The following is a 22,221-nucleotide window of genomic DNA, read 5'->3' on the forward strand; positions in this document are numbered from 1 at the left end:
AAAGTGAAATATCGTGTGGCAACAGGTTATAACTTGAAACGTGATGCTAGACCCCCTGGTAAGCAGCGACTCGCTGTCCATTTTCACTACTTAACTTAAATCTATATTATTCCAATTTTATCTTTACACCAGTATTTACGAAGATTACCGAATTCTGAAGCGACTGCTGAAAATCAACTTTCTGAGAGGAGCTGTTTATACACAAGAAGACACAGTGAAGAATGGACAGACATTAATTGAATTAGTAGCCTATTCAATTTACACTCACAAGAAGTAGCTCTAACCAGCAGTTGCATAGCCATTCAAATGTAATAAATTAAACGACACAAATATACTATACGTTATATATATTTTAGAATAATATTTCATATTCAGTTTCATTTTATTTGAGAAAATAAATGAGGGCATCATAAAACCTCTTGCAGTCAGCGCAAACCCACGTGATAGAAGATCGCGTCTGCCCACCTGTACATGGGAATAGGTGGGCTTAAAGCCTAATGGCTGTGATCTACAATGTTTAGTAAGACCGGACAGCGCAGACAGATCATGCATTTGCACATTTGATTGGTTTAAGACACCACAACAGTAATGTCCGTGAACTTTGACATATTTTCACCGATTTCAGTTTGACTTGGAAGTATTTTTTTCTGATATTTTTTTTCCCCTGAAATTTCTTAGCAAAACTCTTGAAGTCACCTGACTTGATGAAGGTTGAAGGTGAAATGGGAGACAGTAGCGGCGGACTGGTGGCGAGGGGTCGGAGTAGCAGTGAATGCTGCATAACTCGGCTATTGAGTGTAGTGGAGAGTGAACTACAGGCGGGCCGTGAGAAGGGAGATCCTACAGAGAAGCAACTGAAGGTCACCCTGGAGGATGCAGATCTTTGGAAGAAATTCAGAGAAGTTACCAACGAGATGATTGTTACCAAGAACGGAAGGTAAGTAGTACTGGTCTCCAAAATGTACGCTTTTGTTGCATATTACAACTGGCCTGAGGTAAACTGAATTACAGAAATTGGCCGGGCAAGTTAATACGATTTATTCCAATGTCGCTGGAATTCATTAATTTGTTGTTCTAGTTTTTCCAACCCAAAAAGGTCATTTTAACACAAGTGTAAGATAACTGCTCGAGCCATACGCTGGTCAGTTTATTTTGTCTACACTGGTTTGTTAATTCTGAATTTTCGATTTATGTTTCTTGATTAGGTATAAAAAAATATATATGCCAATTCAGGAAATAATGCACAGATTGTAATCTTTTTACACGTTTTGTTGTTAAAACCCTGATTATTCGTCCGCTTTAATGAAATGACAGTATTTCATTTTTAAACTAAGTAACTTTTTCAATGTGATATTTTATGAATAGGTATTCTCTTATTTTCGCAATCTCGATTCTGCCCCGGTCTCCCTCACCGTCAAAAACGTCAACTTGATCTGAACTTGAACAAGTTCAGACCGTTTCTCACCCGTTGATAAATCAGATAAATCACATATTAAAAACTTCTAAATGATTTGGTCCCCAGTACGATTCATAACAATCTGAACCATACCTGAGTGAGGTCTTACAAGTACATTTTTTTTTAAATTCAGATCATTTTAGAACTTAACTAGTTAAATTTTACAGAGCACATCTAGCTATCTATCTATCTGTCTATCTATCTATCCATCTATCTATCTATCTATCTATCTATCTGTCTGTCTGTCTGCCTGACTGCCTGTCTATCCATCTATCTATCTGTTCTTTCCCTCTCTCAGTCTGTTGTTATTATTGTTATTGTGATTATTTTCATAAAATAAATTTACTGAAATTGACAGTATAATTGATTGACAGTATAATTGACCTGAATTGGCTTGTTGTGATTTAATGTTGAGCTGAAGGATTTGTTGACTGTAGCAGAGGGTCATTGCTACAGCTGGGAGTCTTTCCACTTGCATGTTTCCTAGCAGCTCCACTTAAAATTGCTTTTGTCCAGTTAAAAATTGACAAGCACAAAAAAAGCACAAAGCACCAGCGAACAATGACAAAAAAAAAAAAAAGATGCTCAAACACCTCTTTTGAAATTTGTGTGTGTACCAGCTATTTCTCCACAGTAATATTTTGTATGTTTGTTTATATATGTGTATGTGACTGTTTGTCTCTATACATATGCTCACACACACACACACACACACGTGTGTGTGTGAAAAAGTTAAAAAGCTGAGTTAACTCTAAAAATATTGTCATATCTATTTTTATGTGTGACTTCACCAGCATTGTGGCTGTACTTTTTTTTTTGGTTTGGTCAACAGGAGGATGTTCCCAGTCCTGAAGGTCAGTGTGTCTGGTCTAGATCCAAATGCCATGTATTCTTTCTTACTGGACTTCAGCCCAGCCGACGGCCACAGGTGGAAGTATGTGAACGGAGAGTGGGTTCCGGCGGGAAAGCCAGAACCGCACAGTCACAGCTGCGTCTACATCCACCCCGACTCCCCGAACTTCGGCGCCCACTGGATGAAAGCACCTGTGTCCTTCAGCAAAGTCAAGCTCACCAACAAGTTCAACGGAGGAGGACAGGTTCTGCAAATATCACACGTCATTCACGCTTTCTGTGTGTCCATCCACCTTTCGTTTGCGTCTGTCTGTCTGCAAGAAAATCTACGTATTTGTCTGTTTAGTTGTCTGTCTTGTCTCTTCCCCGAACGTCTCTCTGTCTGTCTGTTTTACTTTTATCTGTGAAGCTATGTTGGGTCACAGATCTGTCACTTAATCTGTCACTTGTTTGTGTTCAAGTAACTATCACATTTTCTGTCCGTCTATATAGTTTTGTCTCTTGCTTGCCTGTCACTTCATGTAACAGTATGTATGTTGGCGTTTTTGAATTGACCTTGCTTACAACTCTCTGTATGTCAACTTTATTATTTTCTTCTGTTCTGTCCATCCCTGACTGAAAATCTGTGCCTATGTGTTTGTGTGTCTGCTACATGTCTGTGTATCTGCCAGTTTGCCTTCATGTATGAGTGTGTGCCAGCTTCTTGTGTCTGAGTTTCTCCACATTTTTAGATTATCGTGACTCAAACAAAGCTTCCCCATAGTCTGATTTTTTTTTTATTGTCCCTTAATCAGCAGACGTATTTAATAAGGGTGTGCCTCAGGTAGTCCCACAACATTTCCAAAATCTGTACAGGTTCGCGACACGCAGTTAGACCATGAATCTAAATTGTACAACATTTTTTGCATCAAATAATACTACACTCAATATGTGAAATCTTTTCAACTTTGTGTGCCCTTTTGGTTATCTTGGTTAACCTTTCAGACCACTTATGTGTTCAGGTCCTCAGGCTTTTAGGAACCTTGGCTTGCCTCTAATCGCCCATCTGCTGCCACAGGGAAATATCAAGTATGCATTTATACAATTAGTGCTCTCCTCTCCGGCCACTTCACCTATGGAGCCCCTTTGTTCTGTAGGGACTGCATGTAAACAGGAATAAACAGCTCTTAATTGCCACTTTTGGAGTTTAATGCACTTTTTGCTGTTTCAACGGAAAGCGGGCTACTTCACTAGTCATCCCCGCTTTCAGGAACCACAGCTAGACTGCTCTAATCTGCCCCATTCAAGTATTATGACTCCACAGTAAAATTATTGTTGGTATTTACATAAACCCCCTTACCACCCTTTCCACCTCCTATCCTCTGCTCCTCTCCACTGCCTTTCTCTGGTGTTTTAAATGCAGTGCTGGCAGCAGAGAGGAGAATGAGTGAGAACCAGCTCCAAATGAAATAATTACTGTGGTTAGTTGTACATTATGGTAATTACCTGTGTTTTTTCTATGTGAAATTAATTTAGCCATCAGTCCTTAGATGTTTCAGCCGCAAAAAAAAGCAACATATTAAAATATGAGGCAGGGGGGGCTGGGGGAAGGGGGAAGGGGGGGGTGGTTAAAAAAAAAAGCACCCAAAGCCCTTATGTCCCCTGCATCCAAGCAGATGAGTACCTACCCCTCATCAGTCATTGTAATGTGAAAGGTGAAGTAAAGCTCTCAATTAGAATGAAAAACAATTTGTCTCTCTCTCTCTCTCTCTTGCTTGCTCACTCTCTCTCTCTCTCTCTCTCTCTCTCTCTCTGTCCAGCACCCTCTCTGGTGTACAGTCTCTGTGTGGCTCATGCAGCTGTTTGCGTATTACTAAGAGGCCTTAGAACTTTCACACACACACACACACACACACAGAGAACAGTAAACAGTTCTGACAGACACACCAGGCATCAAATATAAGCGCAAATATCAAACAATAATAAAATCTCTTTTAAATATGCTTTATGAAAAGCCACTATTATCTCGATCGTGAATATCTGGATTTGTAGAATGGGTCACTCTGTACCCCACCAGACATTCACTGATGTGCGAGTGAGCGACCAGGAACATCCCCTTGAACATTTGACGTTCTTCTTATCCATCTTTCTTTGCCCAGATTATGCTGAACTCCCTTCATAAATACGAGCCCCAGATCCACATAGTGCGCGTGGGCGGGAATCACAGAATGGTCACTAACATCTCTTTCACGGACACCCAGTTCATCGCTGTCACAGCCTACCAGAACGAAGAGGTAAGCTTCGTTTTTTTTTGTTGTTGTTTGTTTGTTTTTTTACACGCACAAGGTTAAAGAGATATAAGAAATTAGGGCCATAATTAACTAAACGGATCATTTTGGATTTCCATTCAAGTAGTCAACATAGAATGACTCATCCTTATCTCTCTCACAGATTACAGCGCTGAAAATAAAATATAACCCCTTTGCAAAAGCATTCCTGGACGCCAAGGAGAGGTAAGTCAGTGTTTTTGGTCCCTAGAGCTATTCTCTCATTGTTGTAAAAGTGAAACTTCATTTTTTTTTTTGGTCACAGATGAACTTTTCTTGTTAATAATATTCATACAATAGTTTTTAAATCGGTGAAATATTAGATACTTAAGTTGAAATCATAGTATCATGGCAGGTATCGGTGTTAGTCAAGCTGGCATGACGGTGCAAAATCCTGTGCGCTTAGAAAACAATCATTAAACATTTAAGCTCCAAGCTGAATCTCTGTATAAGGAGCTTGTTGGAGAGACGGTGTGAAGTGTGTGAAAGAGATTTTGAGCGTAAGCGCCATAGAGTGTGTGAGATGTGACACACCACTCAGGACAGGAAAACGGTTCCATTTTTCTGTCTCACAATGCTGTGCTAACTCTGACCTCTATTATCGCTGTTGCTAAATAACAGTCCCACAGTGTCTTTATGCACACACACACACACACACACACACACACACACACACACACACACACACACTTACACCTGATTATGTAATTAATTACATTTATTTCAGTTTTTCACACGTTCTGAGTTTGTAATTTTGTTTGTTTAATGGGCTGCGATGATGTATAAAATGAAATAAATAAATAAACAAAATATACAAATATAAAATTTTACTTTTTTCATTTTAATTTGGAAGTGTAACCACTTTTTCTGCTTGTGTAGCAACATAATGGGATATATTTTAGAGCAGTGATTCTCAACATCAGTCCTTTCCAGTCCTCCACATCTTTGTTTTAACTCTTCATTATCACAGTTAATTGAGCTAATCAAGAGTTTGACGATTAATTGATCAGTGGAATCAGGTGTGTCGGTCCTGAGTTAAAACAAAGACATGCAGGACAGTGGGCCCCCGGGACTAGAGCTGAGAATCACTGATTCAGATAAGTCCGACATTTTTGATGTTTTTCTTCGCTTAACTTGTGAGTAAATTTGTTTTCTGCCCATAGAAGCCATCCTAAAAGCCTTCCAGAATCTCCATCAGAAAACCAGCACGTAGGCATACCACACTGTGAGTTGTCTATATCCAACTCTACAATTTATACATGCAATTCCCATAAAAAGTAATCATGGTCATTCAACTTTCTAGACACTTATCGTGCTTGGTTCTTTTGTCTGATATGTCTGTAGGTGGTTGGTTCATTTCCAACACAGATTCCCTGTGCTCTTCTGGTGGCAGTAATTTCCCATACCCTGGAGGACTGCCCCTCACTCCTCATCCAGGGTACAAGCACTACCCTAGCCTCCATGGGCACCGCCATGCCCCTTACCCACCCCCTTACCTCCATCATCACCGCAACCACAACTCAGGTAAAAAACAACAACAAAAACAAAACTCATTTCAGTAAAGAGCAGAGAAAGGTTATTTCTCATCGAGTACATTAATGTCAGCTGTTCTTTCTCTTTGTTTGCCGCTCTCTCTAGTTTCTCTCACTGATAGTTTGAGTCCAGGTGCTCTGCAGATGTTTTCTGGTCATGAGAGTTGGGCAGGGATGTCTCCCCAAACTCATCCCAGTATGCTTTCAGTGCCACCCACCCCTGCATCCCCTGGAACCAGCAGGTCAGGTTTCTGAATCAGATCATACCGTACTAGGTATCAGAAACTTAGCCTGACACAAAATCAACTCTCCCGTGTAGAACATTATTATTATTATTCCTTTATACCCAGATTATGCACTTTCTGGCTTGTGTAAATGAATGTTTATTCAACAGAGACAGACAGACAGCACTCCTGATTTGGAGACACTCAACTGACAGTTCCTATCTCTCAACTGTGAAATACAGCTTCTTGTTTGTTTGTTTTTTTCTTTCAGTCAGTACCCTTGTTTGTGGACAGTGAGCAGTTGTAATGTAACCTCCAGTCCACCAGGAGGCATTGTCTGCTCCACCCAATCCCAACAGGATAGTCGAGTTGAAGAAAGCTCCACCTCGCCATGTTCACTACTGCAGACCCATGGCCCAACCAGCACAGAGAGTGGAGTGGACCCACCCAATCCTAACAGGGTGGACGGGGCCAGCTGGTCTGCGGTGTCAACCCACTCCTTTTGAGTATTTTGACAAAGTCTTTAATTCACCTGTCTGTGGGTATAGTATCCAAGTCTTCTGTTTCCTTAATGTGTCAGCACAGTGCAGGTAATATCTGGTCATTTGTGCAAAACTCAAAAAAAAAGGGGGATATTCTCTGATGTGACTTTTGCCCATAAATCCTATTAGAAAAATGTAAAAACAGACAATATCTGCAATAGTCTGACTTTTAAGTAAGTAAGTCATAACAGGAATGCAGGACTGAGTTTGGTGTTGCTGTATAATTTCCATGTTATTGATATATATGTTGAATTTGTTATGGCCTACGTTATTGTGTTAGAGTGTCAAATATTCTGGTGGAGAATTTAATAAAATGCTGCTGTATCTTAAGTTTCAAATTAGATATGTGAAATTAAACATATGCATCGAACCTGATAAAGGGGGGAAAAAAGTAAAACCACGTGCTTTTTCTTTGGCCTATTCATGTTACCACTTAATGTGAAAATATGTTCAACACTTATGGCATTGAGAAACTGTGAATATACTGTCTTGGTTTATGGTTCATAGCACTTTGTTAAAATAAATAAATGTTGAATGTAAAAGAAAAAATATTATTTGTCAATATTAATGAATGTCTGATCTTATTACCACAAATACTGAACATGTACATTATACCATAAATGTATGATGTACATGAAATTTCACTTTTAAGACAAGTGAAAACCTAACAACAACTTAAATTTAAAAGCCGACAACACTGAACATGAAAATACAATGGGAAGCTCTGGATCTGGCAGAATTTTCAAGACCTGTTTATGCTGAAATCACAAGATCCTTAGCTTTCAAAGCCACATTCAACAAGTATGTGACAATGGAAAAGGAATCTTAGAAACATGGTAATGGTCGTGGTATTCTAATACATTTCTTAGGTGTCAAAATCAACCATTTTATGGTGCATTCTTAATTTTATTAAATATGTAGCTTGGGATGGATGTTACATGACTACTGGAGGTCTGGAGGACATGACTACTTTACAAATCTGAATATAAAACAATGTCTGATTTTGGACAAACAGAGAAATTTACTGGAAAGTTGGGCAGTTTGAGCCGAACTGAAACTCTCATTTAGCCATTAGGCTCTAGTGTAATTGGTCGTTTTAGTTATCCAATTAAATCCCATTCTGCCGCTCTCCTGCATGGCAGATCCTTGGCAGTCACAGTGTTCACACATTTGCTCAGCACTTTAACAACCCAGCCAGCACGCACACACACGTACACACACACACACACAAAATGAAGCCTTATTTTTCTCCTGCCATAAAATACTGCATAAAGAGATAGCCAATTATTCCTCCATCATATTCCGCCCCCCCTCTTGAAAATGTTATTTTAATCACGCCAGTGGAGTGGACCACTCTGTTGTTTTCACATGTATGTAATGAAATAATGAGGAGCGCTCTGTGAATGGGACCCTGGCACGAGGTGGGCACATCCTGGGAACAAGCAAAAGCACACTCCCTCTCTTCAGCCAGACAGAGCCGAGTTCCTGCACTCAATTACTCACCACTGAGAAAGGCAGAAGATATGTGTGTGTGTGTGTGTGTGTGTGTGTGTGTGTGTGAGAGAGAGAGAGAGAGAGAGAGAGAGAGAGAGAGAGATAAGGTGAAAAGGCTGTGTTCTCTGTGAATCCAGCCCCTTTTCATTACCCACTAAAGTGAGTCTCCATTTATTTTTTTTCTCTTTTGTCATTCTTCTGCAATGACTCCATTTTCTTTCGGTCGCAAATTAGCTTCTACTGAGCAAAGGTAACTAAGACTTTCAAATTTATTTGAGGTAAAACAACGTCTCACTGAAAAACTGTTCCACAGTCAATTTGCAAGCCAATTTGGTTTGATTCCATCATTGTGTTGTGGTGTTTGTATTTGTTTAGTTGTGGTATTTACTGTCAGTTGTATTGACCAAAAAATGTATATAAGTACAGTGATCTCTAAAACAGCATTCTTTCAACCAAACATTAATCTGGGAAAATTATATTAATCTTAATATAAAGTAATACAAAAGTGCCATAAATACAAATAAATACGAATATAAATACAAAACTTAATAATGTCCATCAACAGCAACCAACAATATTACAACTGCTTTACAGTTGTAGATTTAAAGATTTACAGCCCAGTCCTCTGTCAAAAGAAAAGTAAGCTATTCATTCTCAATTTTGAATAGATACTTAAAATTTAAAGGATACGGCCAATGTTAACAGCTACCACCTTGGTACAGTGTTTCAAACTCCATTTCGTACTCTGCTTTCGGGAGGGGCTCTGAGTCACCAAACTCACTTCCCAGCATCCTCCACCAGGGAAGGCGGGTGCTTTGGACCATGCTGTTGTGAGATTGTTTGGCCCGAGCCGCGACCGGGGCCGACCTGCTCAAGAAAAGGTTTGAGTCTTGTTCTGTGGCATCCTTCAGAGAGGGCGCATCTAAGAGAACAAATACACAGAGAGATAGTGAGACACCTACTGGTGCGGAGGAATTCCTGCACGTCAGCTCTGTACACTGTCACTGACGCTGACAGCGTAACAGAGCAACCTAAATCATATATTGGTTATTCTTGAAGGATCTGGTTTCTTACTGAGTAGGAGCTCCATGTCAGTGTTGATTTGGGCCAGCAGGGCCTGTCTGTGCTGTTCCTCTCTCTGCTTAGAGGTTCTGGTCAGAAGGTGTTGTTGTAGCAGGTTCTGGGCACGCTGATGAAGCTCCATAGTGCCTTCCACTGACACAACAGTAGACTGAACACAGCAGATTTTACAGGAGCATTACTGACCTCAGAACAGCAAACACACAACTCTAAAGCCCTCAAAGACCAATACATCAGTTGTGAGAGTACAAATAGTGCTTGTTTAGCTTAGAAAAGATCATACCACAGTGTCTGTGTGTTTAACCTTATTGTGCCCTGGGAACAAATGAGGGTGAACGTCTCAGATTTTCATTTAAGCTGCTCTACTTTCTGCACTCTGTGACTTCATTTTTCACTTTAATTGCCCTGGGGGCAATTCATAGACAATGCTGAAGGTCCCTGTTTGACTTTTTATTGGCTGAGAAGCACGTTTATTAGTTTTAAGCTTATCGAGACCAGCGATCTCTTGATGAAAGAGTAAACGGTGTGGTTCAGACATAGTCGTTTTTCTGTACTGGCTTACTGGATGGAGGGCAATATATTCCTCCACCTGTCTCCTCAGTTCTGCTCTCCTGGCATCAGTCAGGCCTTTGGGTCCTTTCCACGGTGCTGGAACATTCCTCTGAGCTCTCCGCCACTTCAGGAAACGTAGAGTCTACAAAACACCGCATATTCAACGTATAAAAGTACACTCACTCGAACATACCTCTAGAGCACAACATGAAATCACGTGACTGATTATTCATCTAGACAAGTCCAACTCACAGCTCTTTGTAAAGTGACTGCAGCCTTGTGTTGTTTCAAGATGTATTTACGCTGTTGGAAGTTTCGTCTCTCTCTGTGTCCTCTCCACACCCTCTGAATCAGCAGAGCTGCCCTGTTCTCCACCTCCCCCAGGTAACGCTCTATCTGAGCTGAGAGACACATACACACACTTACATCCCTCTGGAACAAAGACGGCGTTCAGACAGACACATGTATCGCCCTTGGCAAAGCTCTAACCAACTTTCTGAGAAACTCTATCACACAGGGATGAATCATTACGGCACGCAGTGGGAATTCTTTCACTCTCTTACACTCTTACTCTCTCCTTTCTACATTGATCTCCCTCACTTTTCCCCACATGTGTGACTGTGTCTTTCGGTTACCCGCCGGTAATATTTCCAATAGGTGGAGCTGACGCTGGCGGAACAGACGGATGGCTCTCTGTCTGCGCAGGCGCACTTCATATCGCAGTTCCTCTTCTATTCTCCTTCTCTCTGTTTGCTCCTGCTGCTGTCGCCTTTTCTCTCTACAATACGCGCACACGTACACGTACACGCACACGCACACACACATGCACACATGCACACGCACACACACACACACATGCACACATATTTTTTTTCGATAAATTTCCTGAAAATGTGACATGTTTATGAACATTTCACCTATCACACAATCAATATTTTTAAAAATCTCTGTTAAAACTGTCTGTTGGAATGGATTTACCTGAAGCTGCGCTGAATCGCACTGACAGCTCTGGGTAGTCTCTTCATCCTCTTCCTGGTCTGATATGCTTTCCAAGCTGCTTGAATTACACACGCGGCTTTTACTCGCTCTTCAGATGAACCCTACGTTACATAAAATGTTCTTGTCACCGGTACTTAACTGTTTCTCAAAAACCGAACTGGTCTCGCTGTCGTGCCAGGCCTCGCTGCGGGAGCCAATTTCCGGCACCGTTGTATTTGAGCCCCTGTGCCCATCTACGTCTCTCTCTAACACCTCACTTTCACATACCTGATGGTCCCTACCTTGCGTTTCTGGAGAATTTGGAAGGACCAGTCATTGTCAAACCAGAGGAAATCAGAGGAGTTATGCAACATGTGACTCAACGTGAGCGTCATATTTTTCATCACTGTTCATCTGCCTACCACCGCTGACACCTGCTTATATGGTACTTACAAGAACATTCCCCAAAATCCTCCAAAACAATGTGCTAAAAAAGAAAATCTGACAGCCCCGTATCTTTGACAGTCTGTTTGACATGGCAAACTATCCTTTAAAAAGATTTTAAATATCCTTTTATCCTTTATCAGCTTTGGGTGCAGTAGATAAAGTAATGTGAGGAAACACTGCTCATATGTGTCTACTTTTAACAGCTACGTTGCTACACTTAGCCAAACTGATGCTTGTTTTCATACAGCTATGCTCAAAATAATTATCCATTTTGATTTTTAAACCCCACATAATACAGTGAATAACCTATTCTAAATTTACAAATCAAGAAATTGCACAACTCTTAAGGCATGACTACATGATCAAACAACACTTAGGTAAAAGACTGATTATACGGTTTGGGGGCTCAGAGAATGCAGAATATATTCAATATTTAAAGTGAGGGTGCTGCTTTCGTGACAATAACGTCAAATGCTACTGACCTGAAAGTTTTCTTCTTTCAGCAGTCCTGATTGGAGGAGGCCGAGCAGTCGGTCCAAAGCCGCATCAAAACCTTTGCCACTCCAGTCTTTCCTCACCAAGTTATCCAGACCTGTAATACAAATCCCCTACATTCCAGTTCGAGATAATCCCCCCTATATTTACACACTCCGTTACACACACACCATTACCAGAGTACTTTAGATGTTATTTATGACACTTTTGACCTCATAGGATTCAAAAGAGTAATATCAATGTGTCTTTGCTGTTGCTAACGCAAAGCAGAGAGCTTTACCTTTATAGTTCCTGAGGATGAACGGAACAGCGAGGGTATGGTGATTTATGATAAGCAGTAAGGTTTTTACTGCCGTACCGCCTATAACAGGATTTGAGCTGCTGGCCATTTTATACACGATATCATCCATAATGCTCCTTAGGGCTTCACTCCCCATTTCAGATATCGCTGCACTGTACCGGGGGGGGGGGGGGGCAGAAAGACAGAGAGAGAGAGAGGAAGAAAGGGTATGTCTGTACATTTTCATTTTCGCAGCGTGAATTTAAAAATGTAAAAACTAGGGTGAAAAGAGTGATAAAGACTAACGCCGCTGTACCTGTTTGCTCTCAGTACGTCATGCCATGTCAGCAGAGTTACTTTACAAATCTCATCATCTTCACACATCTGCACACTCTCATAGTGCTTAGATCCAAGAACTGTGGAGAAAAACAGGCTTGGGGCTTTCATAATCATTTTTTCATCAGAGAGAGTAATTTAATTTAGATGTATTTTATAAGAGGACAAAAAAAACCCCACAAATCTCTCATACCACGAGGAATTAAATGACTGTAAACCCTCAGGAGCCAGCCAATGGAATCAAAGACTTTTCTGAAGAGCCGAAGCATCTCATTTGGTCCTTTGTCCTGTTGGAGAGAAAGGAACATTTGAGTGCAGTTTTGAAGATTTGTATAATGTTTTTGGGTGAGATTTAGCTGACTTAAGTCTGTCCTGAAATTCTCTTTAACTTTCAAGAAGTTTTCATCCAGCAAAGCTCCCACCTTGGTAAATTAAAAAGCTGATAATGTCATGCTGGTTCCACTGGGTTGGTAGAAAACCCTATGTCCGTCGGTTGACATTTCTACTCTTCAAACTAGTTATTATGTAAAATACAACAACTGATTGATAAGCCCTGATTCTCTTACACATTAACGTCTGTTGTCCCTTTCAGTTGTTACTACAGTACAGAAAACACCATATCCTGTCTTATAGCATATTGTTTGCACCAGTCGAAACTGTGATTTTCTTTATCTCTGTCATTCAGATACAGTTAAAAAAATGAGAAACAACACAGGATAATTCACATATAAATACTCATGTATACGCCAGGTTTGTGATGACTATGCAGCTTACCCGTTGAGCTCTGTTCATCAGGTGGTCCGCCAGAAAGAGTAGATTTTCTGCCACCTCTGGAAGGAATTTGTTCTGGAAGACCACATTCTCTGTATCAGGCCCTAGACCCACACAGCATGTGCTTAGAAGGAAAAGATAGGGTAAAAAACCTTTAAAAAATTACATCTTTTCTGAAATGCCTTCAAGTACGTTGATAATACTACCTAGGTTTTTTGAGTCTGTTTGCCTAACAGATTATTTACTCTGCCTAACGTAAGGCATACTACTCACGTTCCATCAGATAGATTGAACGTTTTGTACAATCCTAAGAATTCTAATGGTCGCCCCTAAAGTGAAAGATAAGACCGGAAACAGACTTATTTCAGCGTAGGTCAGCATGTTTTGTTTTCTACGGTTCTTTTCTGCGTTATCGTACAATATGTAAATAATAGCCTGTACTCTAGTGGTCAACATATGAATAACAGTAGAAACGATTTTAACACTGAGTACCTCAATATCTCTGCCATTTGTGCAGCGGTTGTGTATCCTCCTTCGATTTTGGCATAATTGAACTTTAAGGTGTTTGCACAGTACGTAAGTACACCCTGGTGGTAGAGGTCTTGTTTAAATTTCTCCAGTTCCCTTTGGTCTCCAACAGATTTCCTTCCTAAAATGTCTTGTTTTCGCAGAGGGAAAAATAGTTGTCATTGGTTTCTTTAGTCAGTTATCACTGGAAGGTAAAGACAATCAAGAATAACCGTTTCCTACCTCTTAACTTCGACAGAACACCCCGAACCTTATGTTCGGATTTACTTTGAGTGTCAGCGACCAGTAACTTCAGATCAGTGCCAACAGTGTCTGCAGTTCTTGAGAAACTCATTATTGCGCTAGACGTTTGCAATGTTAAAAACCAGTTTTATGTCTGAAAACGCGGCAAACCTAATTTTAACGTCAGAAATATGCTGCATTTAAAGAAAAATTAGAGACATAGGTTTCTCTTCTCTCGCATGCCGTATGGTGCAAGCAATGCAATGGAAGAGAAGGGAGCATTTTGGTTTCTAAAGCAACCTATACGTCATTAAACTGCGACAACACTTGTTGGCGCCACGCATATAAAATTCGTCTGTATCATGTGACATATGCTGTTCTATCATGTAATATTAGCGACAGTGAAGGTCATTCAGCAACCTCCAGCATAATGTTGGTGACGTGTCAAAGATGCCGTCTTGTAACGTTTCAGAACAAAGTCAAAACTACTGTTGATGAGTCATAATGTTTTTTGTTTTGTTTTGTTTTGTTTTGTTTTTTATCAACACAAATCGTTTTCAAGGAATATAACGCAGAAATACGTCAAACGTTTAGGATCACACCATATTGTGAAAGTAATTAAGTTAACTCAGTGCCACAACTGCATGAAAGGCAGTCAGCCTTTATTTCAGCTCGTTCATTTTTTAAGAGCCACTCAGGAAACTAATATTGAAAATCAGAGAATTCAGATAAACAATAAACAACACTATATTTTATACCTCTTCAACGCGTGAAACCTGTAAAAATATATTTTATAGAGTCATAATCCTGCGAGACACTAATTTTATATCTCTTGAATGTGATCGGTTGAACTTCTTTTTTTAGTCAGAAGAGGGAGTGCATGACTCGGCTATGAATACTGCACAAAATGCAGAAAATCCACAGCGCCGCTTGTCTCGGGGAGTGTTATTGTTACAAGTGACTGCAAACTTGAGACCATGCTCAGATGCACTTTTGTCATATTGAAAAGACTTACGACTTGAATACAATCTTTCAGGTAATAGGTCTTGCTCATTTTGAGAGAACATACATAAACATTTGTGCAATAAGACATACATCAAAGTTGTTGGCATATCAAAGTGAGCTAAAGGACAAGAGTCATTGAGCCTATGTTACAAATCGCTTCAGTTTGATCACTGAACACACAAACAGATTGGAGTCCATATTAATCTACTCTGTGGGATATTACCAGAGTTTTTTTCTTTTCTTTTCTTTCTTTCTTTCTTTCTTTCTTTCTTTCTTTCTTTCTTTCTTTCTTTCTCTCTTTCTTTCTTTCTCTCTTTCTTTCTGTCTTTCTTTTCTTTTTTCTTTTCTTTTTATTTTGGCAAAGTTAGTGCATCAACAGTATTCTCAGATCAGAGCTATGCTGGACCGTATCTACAACGAGTAAAGTGAAAAAAACAACTTAACGTATGCTGAGCAGATACCATTCTACTGATAAAAGTAACGGAAATACAAATATGACGTGAATTTGTTTGTCTGACCTCATGCCCCCTTAACCTTGAAATTCATGCCACAGCCTGTGCAGCTGCTGTTGGTCTGCATTCAAGCCTTCTCTGTAATGCAAAAGGTCAATCTGGAGGATGACTTTCAAAGCTTTTTAAATAGCCCACGACCCTGATGAGGGAGTGTCATTCTGAGGTGAGTTGTAAGGCACTGAAACAGTCCCTTTGGCGTTTGAATGATGTCTACTAAAACCAAAGGCTTGTACAAGGTATTCTTAAACTGCCGAGCAGGGGTCAGTCTTTCAACTGTTTCATGTAACTGATACTTAACGGGTGTGCCGTGATTCTCAAGGCCCCCACAGTTCTAGGAACAACCGTTCCTCGGAAATCCTTTCATCTTTCCAGACTATTTAGGGCTGTGCTCCTCCGAACTTCGCCAAGATTACAGACGGAAGCGCAAAAGGCTTTCTTTGTCAAATTAAAAAAAAAATAAATAAATAAACTGAGATGTGTGAAGCAGTGAAAGGCATGGATGTAACTGATATGTTTAATTTTTTTTTTTTTTTTCAAAATGCAAGATGCACACAGAAAAAAAAAAAAGGAAAAGGAGAGGAGAAAAGAAAATGTCAACACTGAAAATGTGAGGTCATTCTTTTAATGCGTCTTTGATGCCAAAATGAAGTTATAAGTCATGTTTAGACCCGTGGCAGATCCAGGCAATGAACCCGTCACCCCGTTCCTTTTTGCCATGTCTTGTAATGAGCTCAACCAGCATGTCTACCGGGAGAGAGAGTTAAGTGTCGGCTCCTACTATGTCCAAGGTTTATGGATGGGGGCTATTTTAAGTTACGGTTGTGGGTGCCCTCTTCTCTCTTTTGTTTACGCTGTGAAACTTTCCATAGAGGGTTCAGGTTAACAGAAATTATTACATGAGTTGTTATATGGGTGATCTGGGAAGATCAGTCCTTTTACAGTAAAATGGGCTGAGATATAGACTGCACTTACATGGTTAAATGTGTGTGAAAAGAGAGAGGGGAGAGAAAGGGTGTGAGAGAGGAAGAGAAAAGAGAGAGAGAGAAAAGAGAGAGAGAGAGAGAGAGAGAGAAAGACAAAGAGCATGAGGAAAAAAGAGTTGAGACCTGAATGATCCCTCCTAACTGAAAACATGACTCTCATTACATGCTCATCTTAAGCACATGAGGCCCCTGAACACACTCTCTCTCTTCACGTGGCAGGTCTCTCTTCCCCTCCTTCTTTTCTGCCTGGACATTGACCTAATAACCCAAACAGAAACAGGAATCATGCTCCTTCATTTGGTTTTGTTCCAATACTTCCCCAAAAAGGGATACGTTTCCTTGTTCCCTTTCCTGGATAGCTTGACTTAATTAAAAGAGTCAATGTATCACAGACACCACACTGAGTTTTCATTACAGCACTAACACTTAGTTTGCCACTCGGCATATTTTCATTTCGTTTTATGAAGCTTGTTTTTTTTTTTTTTTCGGGCTGGAAATCTTTGCTAACTTGACGGTTAGGGAGAGGTTTGATGTTGAAACAATTCAAATAATCTAAACAAAGGCAGTCTTCAGTGACCATACATGATCTGACTTGAGCTGTCCCATTAACCGCCCAAACAGAGACTGCAGATAGAGCCTGTGTGCTTATGTTTTGCTTTACTTAATCACCCTGCAGCCATCCTGGTCAAGGTGCTCCACTGACTCACTGTCTGCTGGGGAACATGTGAGTTCTCTGTCACATGGGCCAAACCACCATCAGTCAAGGTGTTTGGATTAGAGAGTGACTGTTCTGGCAACAGGCGGGAGAAGGGGGGGTGGGGGGGGGGGTAGAGAGGAAAGTGTGTGTCGGGGGGTGGTGGTGGTGGAGAGGGGTGAGGTGGAGGGGGAGGGGGGGAGGTCATTGTAAACAGAGCTTTCGGTTACTGTTCCTCTAATTCACTGCTCTTCCTCTTCCGTCTGCAGGCTACGCCACGTCAGGTGTAGTTGTTTATGTTGGTGTGTTGTTGGCTCAGGTTTCTGTGTTACATACTGGGCCAGATGAGGACATCAGCCTGCAGAGAAATACACCACTCAAGCAAACAAACCCTTCGTTGCTGTGTGTGTACGTGTGTGTGTGTGTGTGTGTGTGTCTGTCTGTCTGTCTGTCTGTCAGTTGTTGTTTTTTTTTGAGTCTGTGTGTACGTGTACATGTATGTTTGTAGGCCTATACATGAGGTAATGGATTACTGTCATTTTATCCCATACAAAACATTTCTTCTGTAACTGTGAATGTGGTAACCCCTTCTAAAAAAAAAATATGAAAAAAGGTCAGAAAGATCTCTCTAATTTAGAATAATATTTTAGAATAATAAGTAACCTTTACTTTGTCTTTGTCACCATGAGTGTGCATGCATGCATGTACACGCGCCTTTCTATGTGTGTATGTGTCTGCATTTAGGTCAGGAGGACAAGGTTTTCCTCTTGGCCACACAAGACGCTGCTGTTCTGGTGGTTGCTAGCATGCAGACTCCGCAGATTGTGTCCAGTGCATGGGGGGGAGCTCTTACATTGTTGACTGCAAGTAACTGAAGACCTGGGGGACAGATGGTGGGGGCTAATGCTAATCTGGAGGCTAATTGGGTTAATATGCTATTGGACATGCTGAGCCATTACCAACACGTGAGTCTCTGACTGCTGTATGTTGGAGATATAACATAAACCTCCGCTTTACTCAGCTTGATGGCGGCCCAAACAGATTTTGTAAGATATTACCTCACAGGTAGACAGACTTTAACCAAAACATGTTAGCGCAGAACAGATCACTTAAAATAGCCCAGTGTTGTGGACACATTACATTATATTCATATGGTAATTTCTGTGAAGTGTTTACAGGAGGGAAGTGGAGTCCTTGTCCTTATTTTTGTGATTAGTAATGGTTTGCAATGATGTTTCCTCATTAGAATATGTTTTGGGGTTTTTTTTCATTCTCTGAGAGAGCAGAGCAAACAACACTTCATCTGATGGGCTGTACATATTTGTTCAAATTATCAGTGTATTTATTCCTTTACTTCCTATAATAGTCCTATAATTCCATCTCATTTCAGTACTTTGCCGATTAAAGATAGCACGACCATAATCCTTGACCAGTTTAACCATGAAACAAAGCGTGAAACATTTTTAGAGTGTCTTCTTTAATTTAGAGGATTTCCTATATCTCTCTTCTTTATCCACTCGCATCATTTCATGGCACAGTTTGAATAGAGCAGGTGTAGAAGCCCCTTGTAGAAACCTTTTGGGAACAGCTTTTTGGAACTGTTTCATGACATCCTCTCAACTGTTTAGGTAAGTGTAATATGAGAAGGAATACATTTACATTTATATGATGGAATGTAGAAGGTACTGGTTTGCACTGTGAATTTCCATTACAGGGTATATACATTTTTTGCATAATTTTATGCATAGAAGACACGTGACGCACGTATACACAAGCGCATTGTGAACACACATGCGGGCACACACACACACACAGACACACCACATACAGGATGTGGCAATACTCTGGGCTATTAGAGTTGCATAACTTGGAGCTGACTCATCATGGCCCTGATTCTCGAATGGCCTACTTCGTATTTCACATCTGACAAAGAGAGAGAGAGAGAGAAAGAGAGAGATATTAAGCACTTAGGGGCTCTTTTGCCCTACTTATTTCTTTTTACTCACATTTCTGACTGGCCTAAATCTCATCCACATGTATTCAATTACATCTCCACTATGCCCTGGAACTGACGGTTAATATTCAAACACGCTAACGCTAATACAAGCAACTGTTTTTTTTATTTTTTCTCTGTGTTATTTATATATCACCACGGCAACTGCATTTCAGGTACCTGTGCCTCACCAGTTCTGTGATTTAGTATGGTTAAAAGACAAGAAAAGGAAAGATATGTATTGTTTCCTGCCTTTCTCCAGTTGTTGCATTTAGATGAGCTGTCAGACTTACTGGATGAAGGAATTCCACAGCAGTCTCAAGGCAACCTTCTTAAAGCTTCTTTAAGCTCTGACTGGTTTAACTGGCTTATCTTCTGTTTGTTTGGGGTTTTTTCTTTTTATTATTATTCGTTTTGAATTTATGAGCTGGTAAATAAATCTCTCCAATGTCATTTGTGAGTGTGGACAAGATTAGTAAACATTTTTATTCTGCCAATAATGTAATTGTAACACTCTTATGGGAATTGGATCTGACTTGATCTGGCAAAGAGAATAGAAGTAAGCTTCAGTTGCAAAAATATGAAAATCTGTCAACGTCACGGTCTATATACTGTACAAACTACGAGTGTTCAAGGCGAACACAATTCTCCAGTGTTCGTGATCATGAACAAAACACTCATGACTTCACAAAAGAAAGCCCCCCCCCCCCCCCAGCTATGAATCGGGTGGTGTGCAGATGCCAGTTTGTAAGTTCTGAGTGGAAAGACACATTCTTCACATCACAACTTAGGAAGAGTTACATCAGCTTACCGGGGGCCTCTAAGATCGTACAGACTTTATTAGAGAGAGATGGAAATCCCAGCACTCTTCTTTCACCGCTGAAACCTGCTTGTTTTATGTTGGCCCTCATCTCTCAGTCACATGGTCCAAATTCCATTATTAAACAGTCATGCTCTATATATCATGTATTACACTGTAGGGTGTGGAGAACATTCTGGAAACAACCGGCAAGCAGTGGCTGACACAAGCAAACCTGAACACTGCGCTCTGTGGTTTTTGTATTTGCCAACGTCTTGCACTGTTTCATAGAGGCTGAAAGAACAAGATCCGGGAGAGCGTCTGGGGGACGCGTTTCACAATAAATCGTTCAACATTTCTTTTGTCTTCCTAATTTAACGTTTGCTTTGGAACCTTTGTCTTGAGAATGGCTTCGTATCTTTGAAAAGAGGGATCGTTGCCTGTGGAAAAAAAAAGGAGTAGAGACAGAGGGGGTCATTTAAAACTTTGCTGAGGTTATGGAGGACTGTAGGTCTGGCTTGCCAAGTGACTGCGTCCTTCATCTACTTGTGGTGCTTGAGGTCTAAAAGCATGCACATTATGTGGGGAAAGAGAGAGAGAGAGAGAGAGAGAGAGAGAGAGAGATAAACCAAAAGAAAAGAGAGACAAACCAGACAGACAGACAGAAAAGGAGAAGGGCAGAGAGACAGACAGAAAATGAGAGAGAAAGCCATTGTGGTGGGAGGGGGAGGGGCGCGGGTGTTGGGGGTGCGGTGGTGGTGGGGGGTGGGTCATTTGAGGCTCTGTGGAGGGAACGAACCATTTTAACTGCAGAACATTTTCGGAGTAGCTTGGGTGGTAGGGAGAGGCAAGGGGATGGGCTGACCTACATTCTGAAATGACCTCCCCATGATCCCCCTCACAGAGACTGTTTGCTAATCAGGCTCTTTTTTTTTTTCTTTTTTTCTTTTCCAGGAAAGGTTAAATTCCACCAACCACCACAGCCACAATGAGCTGACAGGTCCTGGCAATGTGCGCTTAGAGGTTACTTAATGTCTTTCTCTCCTTCTGTTACATTCTTCTCTTTCTCAGCCTCTGTAAATTGTGTTAGACAAACTAAACAAAGACTATCAGCTTCTTATTTCAGAATGCTCTCTTCTTTGGGTAAAGTTGTGGATGTAACATGATACCAGCATACCCATGGGGTGACCTAATTCTGAATTGCGCCAGCGTGACTGTTTGAACTAAGCCAGTGTTGTCTGCTGGAACACATAGTTAAGGATCTCTGACAAACATTTTCCTCCCTTTTTCCCACTCCATGTTCTGAATTCGACCCCCCCCCTCCGCCCCCCCCGGGTGGTCCCTCCTCATGTGTTCACAACAACAGGCCTGATAGTCATGCAGACAGGCCAATAGAAGGACTTTATTAGTCCAGCCTTCAGAATAGTGCTGAGGGGTGTGGTCAGGGACTTTTTATACTCTTTATTGTAACAAAATAGCCCCCCCCCCTCCCCGATTCATATTATATCCTCCTGTTAGTTTGTCTGTATGGCGGTAACAAAGAATGGCTAGCCTGACTCCTGTAACTGACTGTTTATGAAAGGTATTTTGTTTGCACTGAAGTCAGACCTGAACAAAGTGTACCACTCTTTTGTAATTCTCATAATTTCAAGTAATATGATCTGTTTATCCTAAAGGTTGTTTGAACAAAACATACTTTGGTTACGCCATCATCGAGAGGTAACATCACAAGAACTCATTTCTCTCTTTCAACAAGAGAACCAGAAATAGACCTGCTTTACCTGAATTGCTCCCTCTTTGAAATAGATTATTGTACTCAGTGTGATGTGCATTATAAAGACTATTGCTGTGTAGTGTATTTGAAGTGATTCTTTTGTGTTCTATTTGTTTAAGGTATAATACTCCAGAGACAGACGTTATACCCTTATTGAGGAGATCAAGTTTTGCTATAAGAGGAAGCACAGTGATGTGGTAAACAGAGTTAGATTGTGTAACTGCAGTCACACATATGTGTTTTAGATTAACATCTCAGATGCGCAAGCACACACACAGACACACACTCCCAGATACGCACAAAAATACACACACACACACACACACACACACACACAGACACACACACACACACACACACAGACAC

The 22,221-nt window shown here is 40.7% G+C and overlaps 2 protein-coding genes across 2 annotated transcripts; one reads left to right on the forward strand and one right to left on the reverse strand.

The window, feature by feature from the left end:
- Positions 1-704: 704 nt before the first annotated feature.
- On the forward strand, positions 705-6,876 carry tbx19 (T-box transcription factor 19). Its single transcript, XM_030782675.1, has 8 exons — positions 705-937; positions 2,289-2,553; positions 4,447-4,581; positions 4,739-4,800; positions 5,778-5,839; positions 5,959-6,138; positions 6,253-6,388; positions 6,642-6,876. Exons 1-8 carry the CDS (start codon positions 705-707, stop codon positions 6,874-6,876), a joined length of 1,308 nt encoding a protein of 435 aa, XP_030638535.1.
- A 2,228-nt stretch (positions 6,877-9,104) lies between these two features.
- On the reverse strand, positions 9,105-14,207 carry iqcb1 (IQ motif containing B1). Its single transcript, XM_030782849.1, has 13 exons — positions 14,096-14,207; positions 13,838-14,003; positions 13,349-13,469; positions 12,768-12,861; positions 12,555-12,654; positions 12,239-12,411; positions 11,946-12,055; positions 11,017-11,138; positions 10,674-10,816; positions 10,291-10,439; positions 10,049-10,180; positions 9,481-9,637; positions 9,105-9,328 (listed from the first exon to the last, which is right to left on the reverse strand). Exons 1-13 carry the CDS (start codon positions 14,205-14,207, stop codon positions 9,105-9,107), a joined length of 1,803 nt encoding a protein of 600 aa, XP_030638709.1.
- Positions 14,208-22,221: the final 8,014 nt, after the last annotated feature.

This window comes from Chanos chanos, chromosome 8, assembly GCF_902362185.1.
Source record: "Chanos chanos chromosome 8, fChaCha1.1, whole genome shotgun sequence".
NCBI classification, from domain to species: domain Eukaryota; kingdom Metazoa; phylum Chordata; class Actinopteri; order Gonorynchiformes; family Chanidae; genus Chanos; species Chanos chanos.

Excerpts from the sequence above, each read along its gene's own strand:
- tbx19 (XM_030782675.1), top strand. The coding sequence starts at position 705 with ATGAAGGTTGAAGGTGAAATGGGAGACAGTAGCGGCGGACTGGTGGCG. Across the intron at positions 4,801-5,777 it reads TTCCTGGACGCCAAGGAGAG|AAGCCATCCTAAAAGCCTTC; the intron begins GTAAGTCAGTGT and ends TTCTGCCCATAG. Across the intron at positions 6,139-6,252 it reads TCACCGCAACCACAACTCAG|TTTCTCTCACTGATAGTTTG; the intron begins GTAAAAAACAAC and ends CGCTCTCTCTAG.
- iqcb1 (XM_030782849.1), bottom strand. The coding sequence starts at position 14,207 with ATGAGTTTCTCAAGAACTGCAGACACTGTTGGCACTGATCTGAAGTTA. Across the intron at positions 13,470-13,837 it reads CAAATGGCAGAGATATTGAG|CACATGCTGTGTGGGTCTAG; the intron begins GTACTCAGTGTT and ends TTTCCTTCTAAG. Across the intron at positions 10,181-10,290 it reads CAGTCACTTTACAAAGAGCT|ACTCTACGTTTCCTGAAGTG; the intron begins GTGAGTTGGACT and ends GGTGTTTTGTAG.